This window comes from Primulina eburnea, chromosome 3 (genome assembly GCF_022965805.1).
Source record: "Primulina eburnea isolate SZY01 chromosome 3, ASM2296580v1, whole genome shotgun sequence".
Classification (NCBI taxonomy): Eukaryota; Viridiplantae; Streptophyta; class Magnoliopsida; order Lamiales; family Gesneriaceae; genus Primulina; species Primulina eburnea.
The window spans coordinates 31,417,532-31,425,770 of record NC_133103.1 but is presented as its reverse complement, the minus strand read 5'-3'; the positions used below and the strand labels follow the sequence as shown (position 1 = coordinate 31,425,770).

The 8,239-nt window shown below is 43.4% G+C and overlaps 1 protein-coding gene across 1 annotated transcript; it reads right to left on the bottom strand.

The window, feature by feature from the left end:
- Positions 1-5,119: 5,119 nt before the first annotated feature.
- On the bottom strand, positions 5,120-5,725 carry LOC140827249 (uncharacterized). Its single transcript, XM_073189886.1, has one exon. It carries the CDS (start codon positions 5,723-5,725, stop codon positions 5,120-5,122), a length of 606 nt encoding a protein of 201 aa, XP_073045987.1.
- Between the last annotated feature and the right edge of the window lie 2,514 nt (positions 5,726-8,239).

Genomic DNA, 8,239 nt, shown 5'->3' with positions numbered 1-8,239 from the left:
CCTATCGACGCTAAACGACGTATAAATTAACATCCCAACATCATACTAATCATACCTAGACGCAGCAACGATCACCCGTCGATCCCCAACGAAGCCTGCAACATAGAAACTTCAAGAACACAATTTTCGTAAAAGTCGTAGTTTGAGCAGTCCCACGAAAAACACCATAACTCACTCAATTTGCATCCAAAAATCTCGAATTTTATATCAAATCGAAGGCATCGAAAAGTTTTACAATTTTATAGTTGAAAGTTTATCAAAATCTCGAGCAAAAATTCTCAGTTTTGACCAGAACAGTAAAAACGTGTTTTAGATCTAAAAATTTTCCTTCAAAATCGATCCCAACAATTAACCGCTCAAACTATGAACATCATACATGAGTTTAACGCATAAAACAACGCAACACATAATATGACTTGATCAACGCAGCAAAAGAGAGATTATACGTGCCTTTTGATGATAAACTTTACCGAAACGGCGACACCGAAGCGGAGATAGAAGCGAGGTTGATCCGGGACGAACGTGACGCCATTTTCTTGCAGTAAAATCGATCAAAACTTGCTGAAAATTGACACGGGAAGGGGCGACTGCTGTTCTCCTCTTAGAACCCTAGGTTTTGTTCTTTTAAAAAAAATAAAAGAAGTGGAAATCTGAATGTGTAGGTGTGTTTAGGCGTTAATAGTGTGTGTGTGTGTGTGTTTGTGATTAATTAGGAGAAATTAGTGCTAAAAGTTAATTAATTAAAAATACTAATTAAAGGGTAACCCACACTAATTTTGTCAAACTATACAATTAAAATAGTTCCACACCAATTTTAAAAGTTTTAAACTCTTAAATCACTCAATACATAAATAAGGATTTAAAATACTAAAACTCTATAATTTATTTAAAATGCCACATCCATAACTTAAAATAAAATACCACATTTTTAAATTACCAAAAATCGTCACCTGGTCTTTTCCTCAATCCCGCTTCGAATGAACGCCTGAAACATGAAACTCGAAAAAAACATTTTAACGTGTGTCCAATTAAACATGAATAATTTAAAATAATGCATTTTCATAATTTATGCATGGCAAAAACTTATATAAAATTACTTAAATGATTTAATAATTAGATAAATGCATGGGTTATACGTGTACTGAATTTGGGCACTACAGTTCATCCCCAACTTATAAAAATTTCGTCCTCGAAATTAAGTCTTACCGAACAACTCCGGGTAGCGAAGTCTCATATCTGCCTCAGACTCCCATGTGGCTTCTTCCACTGATTGGTTTAGCCACCGAACTTTGACTAACTTAGTCACTTTGTTCCGGAGCCTACGCTCTTGCCTGTCTAGGATTTGGACTGGTTGTTCCTCATAAGACAGGTCTGGAGCCAACTGAAACGGCCCATAACTCATAATGTGTGAAGGATTGGCTAGATATTTCCTCAGCATAGAGACGTGGAACACATTGTGCACCCCGGCCAGATTCGGCGGAAGGGCAACACGATAGGCTAGTGTCCTAACTCTGTCCAAAATTTCAAACGGCCCAATGAACCTCGGGCTCAGTTTGCCTCTTTTTCCAAATCTCATAACACCCTTCATAGGTGCTATCTTAACGAAAACGTGATCACCAACGGCAAACTCAAGATCTCTCCTCCTCTTATCAGCATAGCTCTTCTGAAGACTCTGGGCAGCCTTCATTCTATCACGAATCTTGGCTACTACGGCTGCGGTCTGCTGAACTATTTCTGGACCAAGTTCTGCTCTCTCACCAATTTCATCCCAATGAACTGGTGACCTGCACTTCCTTCCATACAACGCCTCATAGGGAGCCATACCAATGGATGCTTGGAAGCTGTTGTTATAGGTGAACTCTACTAGAGGTAGTCTAGACTCCCAAGTTTCTTGAAAATCAATCATGTAGGCTCTTAGCAAATCCTCCAAAATCTAAATAACCCGCTCAGACTGACCATCTGTCTGAGGGTAAAAAGCTGTACTGAAAAGCAACTTCGTCCCCATGGAGGCGTGTAAGCTCTTCCAGAAGGACGATGTAAACCTCGGGTCCCTGTCGGACACAATCGAAACTAGGAACCCATGCAAACGAACTATCTCCCGGATATAAAGCTCCGCATACTGCGTTATGGAGAAAGTCGTCTTCACTGGCAAAAAGTGTGCTGACTTCGTGAGTCGGTCCACTATAACCCAAATGGAATTAAAACCTCTGACTGATCTAGGCAATCCAACGACGAAGTCCATCGTAATGTTCTCCAATTTCCACTCTGGGATGGGGAGTGGCTTAACCAATCCTGCTGGTCTCTGATGTTCAGCTTTTACTTGCTGACAAGTGAGGCATTCAGACACAAACTTGCGGATGTCTCTCTTCATCCCTGGCCACCAATACAAACTCTGGAGGTCCTTATACATCTTGGTACCTCCTGGATGGATAGAATACGGAGATGCGTGTGCCTCTGTCAAAATATCCTGTCTGATCGAACCAACACTTGGCACCCACATTCTGCCTCTTTATATCACAATTCCATCTGCCACTGTGTAGAGAACACTGCCCTTGGCTTCGTCTCTCAGTCTCCATTTCTGAAGCTACTCATCTGAAGACTGTCCTGCTCGGATACGGTCTAGCAGAGAAGATTTGACTGTCAGATTAGACAACCTCGGAGCTCTGCCCTTGCGGTAAACTTCTAAATCAAACCTCTGAATCTCAGACTGAAGATGTTTCTGTACTGACAACTGTGCTACGACATCCACTTTCCTGCTCAAGGCGTCTGCGACAACATTAGCCTTTCCCGGATGGTAGCTAATCTCGCAGTCGTAGTCCTTTACCAACTCTAACCACCGTCTCTGTCTCATGTTCAGTTCTTTCTGTGTGAAGAAATACTTGAGGCTCTTGTGATTCGTGAATATCTGGCACTTCTCGCCGTACAAGTAGTGTCTCAAAATCTTCAATGCAAAGACGACGGCGGCTAATTCTATGTCATGCGTCGGATAGTTCTTCTCATGCACCTTTAGCTGTCTGGAAGCATAAGCTATCACCCGACCCTGCTGCATCAACACTGCGCCTAATCCGAGCTTAGATGCATCGGTAAAAAGCACAAATTCGCCTTGTCTTGTCGGCATGGCTAGTACTGGCGCTGAAATAAGAGCTTGCTTCAACGTATCAAAGCTCTTCTGACATTCATCACTCCACACAAACTTAGCATTGGTCAGTGCCGTGAGTGGCACTGCTATCGATGAAAATCCTTGGATGAACTTACGGTAGTAACCGGCTAAACCCAGAAAACTGCGGATTTCCGATACATTCTTCGGTTCAACCCAATACTTAACTGCCGCTTCCTTGGTTGGGTCCACCACAATTCCACTGCTAGAAATAATATGACCCAAAAACTCTACCTTCTCCAACCAAAACTCGCACTTACTGAACTTCGCAAACAACTTGCGACCCTGCAAAACCTGCAACACTGTCATCAAATGCTGGCTATGCTCCTCATGGCTCTTCGAGTAAATGAGAATATCGTCATTTAATACTATGACGAACTGATCAAGGTAAGGCTGAAATACTCTGTTCATGAGATCCATGAAAATTGCTGGAGCATTTGTCAATCCAAATGGCATCACCAAGAACTCGTAATGCCCATATCTGGTCCTAAAAGCTGTCTTGTGGACATCTGCATCCTTCACTTTCAGCTGATGGTACCCTGATCGAAGATCTATCTTAGAGAACACGGTAGCTCCTTGCAATTGATCGAACAGGTCTTCGATTCTAGGCAACGGGTACTTATTCTTGATCGTCACCTTGTTCAGCTCACGGTAATCGATGCACAGTCTCATGCTCCCATCCTTCTTCTTTACAAACAGCACTGGTGCGCCCCATGGTGAGAAACTGGGGCGGATGAATTCCTTGTCGAGAAGCTCCTGGATCTGCTGCTTGAGTTCTAACATTTCAGCTGGAGCTAATCTGTACGGTGCCTTAGAGATTGGCACTGTGCCTGACATGAGATCGATTGCAAACTCCACCTCTCTCTCTGGTGGAAGGCCTGCGACGTCGTCAGGAAAGACATCTGGGAATTCTCTGACTACTGGCACATCTGATAGTGATGGAGTGGGCATGTCAGGTGCTGCGATGATGCTGGCAAAGAAAGCCTGACACCCCTTAGAAATTAGTCTCTTCGCCTGCATGCACGAAATCATGCGAGATAAACTCCTCCATCTAGCTGGCTCAAATAGGAACTGCTCCACGCCCACCGGTCTGACCAACACTGATCTCTTTTGAAAATCGATCAGAACTCTGTTCTTAGTCAGCCAGTCCATTCCCAATATGATGTCGAATTCTGGCATCGGCAATAGGATTAAATCTGCATATACTAGGTGGCCATGCAGTTCTAGATCGATATCTCTGACCACACTGGTAGCTAACAGCTCTTCCCCTGATGGGACTGTCACTGAAAAGTTCAGGTCTAGGCCAATGGACTTGAGGTCCAAATGATTAGCAAACGTCTCCGATATGAAGGAGTGAGTGGCTCCTGAGTCTATCAGTGCAGTTGTGGATAATCTCTTAATAAAAATGTTTCCTGAGATGCATTAGCACAACACAACTTATATTCCCAAAATTACTAACATAAACCTCAAGCATAATAGAACTCAATATCCCAAATCACTCAAAATTATTATTAGCACCCTAATGATCCCACATAAAATTCCACATGCGAGGCAAAATAATACTGAGCTTAGGTAGAAAAGTTTACCTGTCAGTAGGGTAGTGTCTGGGTTCGCCTCCTATGCATGCATGGCGAACACTCTGCCTTGAGTTGGCTGTTTCCACTGTGGGCACTCTTTCAGCATGTGATCAGTAGCTCCACATTTGAAACACTTACCTGTCCCGTATAAGCACTTCCCCGGGTGCTGGCGGTTGCATTTTGGGCACACTGGAAAAACGACTGGCCTCTGTGGCGCTACTTGATGTTGAATTGGACCCTTGCCCTTTGGCGGCCCTGGATATGGTTTCTTCCCAGGCGGCCCCTGAAACGGCCTCTTAAACTGGGGTCTCTGCTGTTGTTGTTGCTGGTGTTGCGGTGGTGCCTGATAGGACCTCTTGCCCTGCCTGTCGACCTCAATGTCCCTCTAGGCCTGCTCCGTCGCCAAGATTCTCGACACGGCAACTGCATAAGTCATAGGACCAGCAACTCGAACATCACGGCGCAAGATCGGCCGCAACCCATCCCTAAAATTACTCATCTTCTCCCGGGCATCATTTGCCACCAGGGGCACAAAGTGACACCCCTTCTCAAACTCCCTGACGAAGTCTGCCACGCTGCTGTCTCCCTGTCGCAGCGACATGAACTCCCTTGCCAGGCGAGAGCGTACTTCTTCAGTGAAGTACTCGGAGTAGAAAACCTCCTTGAACCAATTACACGTCAGTGTTTGTAAGTTCACTGACATTGACGCGCTTTCCCACCAAAGCCTTGCGTCTCCAGTCGACAAGAAGGTGGCACATCTAGCTCTGTCAGCATCCTGTAGCTCCATAAATGCAAATATTACCTCGATGGACTTAACCAATCCTTCCGTTATCATCGGTTCAGTGGTCCCCGAAAAATCCTTCGGATTCATCCTCCTATATATTTCATAGACTGCCTCCAGTCTGGACCTCGCCCCTGTGTCTACTGCAGTCTGGTTCCCCACAAATTGTACGAAGAACTGGGTCATCCCTGCAAGCATCTGAGCCTGCATATATGGGGTGGATGAGGAGAAGTGACCATCTCCCCATCCTGGGTTTTGCAATTCTCATCGCCTGCTTCACGCACAATCCCATGTCTGGGGGGCATACTGTTCTAACATTTACCCAACACGTAAACCAACATGCATGAACATAATATAGACAACATAAGATGCACGTACTTGAACTTCAAAATATGCGCATGCCGAAATCAAAACTTAATGCTTACTACATAACATAAATTCAAAACTTTAAAACTTACAGACTTGAGGTGTGACTTCGTGAGCTTCTTGCGACTGACGGTAGGCATAACCCTTAACAAGAACACCGCTCTGATACCAACTGTAACGTACCGTATGTTCATACTTAAAAATTTGCGGAAGAATTAAAAATTTTCTTAAAAGTAAATATCCATACGGTCGTCACTCAACATTCATAAAAATAGATCTCCAAAATCATCCGTCACCAATAAAATTTTGCTAAAAGAAACTGTCTCAAAATATTTCGCATAAAACGTAAACATTGCAGTCCTCGGGTCTAGCCTGCCACTCAGTCCAAGCCTGCCCCTTGGTCGCCACCTCCTGTCTCCTCAACATAGTCACCTGCATTGATCAAGTTTAGTGAGTCTAAAGACTCAACACGTATAAACTGGAATAACGAGTACTACGTAATAAAATCGCATGCAACTTTAAAATAGGACATACATAACTTGAAACTTGAACTTGCATAATAAACTTGAACATACGTACGTACATAACTAGACGTGCCATCAACATAAACTTTCATAAACATACTGCATACTTGAACATACATAACTTCATCATTTTGCGTAGAGGATGTTTCAAAGCAAGTGACCCATAACATAATAAATGCCTGATCAGACAACCACAGTACTGGGCTGACAGGGACGTATCCACTGCCACATACATGAGATCCCCGTTCATAATTTAACGGGCTGGTTGGTCCCCGTTCATAATTTAACGCTTTCCAACCACGATCTAACCCGTTCAAAATTTAACGGGCGGATTGGTCCCCGTTCATAATTTAACGCTTTCCAATCCTAAACATAATTTGGTCACAAGACATTTAGCATACCTCAAAAACTTAAAATATTTTCTTGCACGTCATACATACTTACTTGGCATTGAGGGATTCGTTTGACTTCGATCGGGGCCGTCGCTGCACATACTATCATGAATTCACTTACTTAAATTGCATAACTTAGACGTAGAAATCATACTTACTCTCAAGCTCAATCATTCCTTAGAACATTCTACAATTTCCCATGGCTCGACCTTGCAAATCATTGTACTAAACCATGACATCAAACCTCAAACATGTCATAATATTTTTCCCAAAATATGAAGGACACGGACCCCGTGCCTACCTCTGTGTAGGGGTCCGTGTAGACGAGGATGTAAGGTTCGGAAAGAAGGGTGGACACGGACCCCGTGTCAGGGTCCGTGTGGGGGTCCATGTAGACTCTGGAAAAATGCACTCCGGAAGGAACAAAGGCACGGACCCCGTGCCAGGGTCCGTCCGTGGGTCCGTGTACCTGCGGGACAAGTGAAGCTTCGGAAATTATAAACAGGTTTCGCTTAACAGTCTAGACTCGCTTGCACGGACCACGATTCGACACCCCAAGACTCATCCTAGCATGCCATAACATCAAACCATATTATTACAAAATCCCAAAGCGACGATGTTCACCCTACGACACATACCACTCAAAACGTAGCAATTGACACCAATTCGTTTCCTACGACTTCTAATTCATTCGAGTGCCTATCGACGCTAAACGACGTATCAATTAACATCCCAAAATCGTACTAATCATACCTAGACGTGGCAACGATCACCCGTCGATCCCCAACGAAGCCTTCAACATAGAAACTTCAAGAACACAATTTTCGTAAAAGTTGCTGTTTGAGCAGTCCCACGAAAAACGCCATAACTCACTCAATTTGCATTCAAAAATCTCGAATTATATATCAAATCGAAGGCATAAAAAAGTTATACAATTTTCTAGTTGAAAGCATTCTCAAAATCTCGACCAAAAATTCTCAGTTTCGACCAGAACAGTAAAAACGTGTTTTAGATCTAAAAATTTTCCTTCAAAATAGATCCCAACAATTAACCGCTCAAACTATGAACATCATACATGAGGTTTACGCATAAAACAACGCAACACATAATATGACTTGATCGACGCAGCAAAAGAGAGATTATACGTGCCTTTTGATGATAAAATTTAGCGAAACGGCGACACCGAAGCGGAGATAGAAGCGAGGTTGATCCGGGACGAACGTGACGCGATTTTCTTGCAGTAAAATCGATCAAAACTTGCTGAAAATTGACACGGGAAGGGGCGGCTGTTGTTCTCCTCTTAGAACGATAGGTTTTGTTCTTTTAAAAAAAATAAAAGAAGTGGAAATCTGAATGTGAAGGTGTGTTTAGGCGTTAATGGTGTGTGTGAAAGTGTGTGTGTGTGTGTGTTTGTGATTAATTAGGAGAAATTAGTGCTAAAA

Bases quoted from the DNA above. Each gene is read 5' to 3' on its own strand.
- LOC140827249 (XM_073189886.1), bottom strand. From the start codon at position 5,725: ATGCAGGCTCAGATGCTTGCAGGGATGACCCAGTTCTTCGTACAATTT.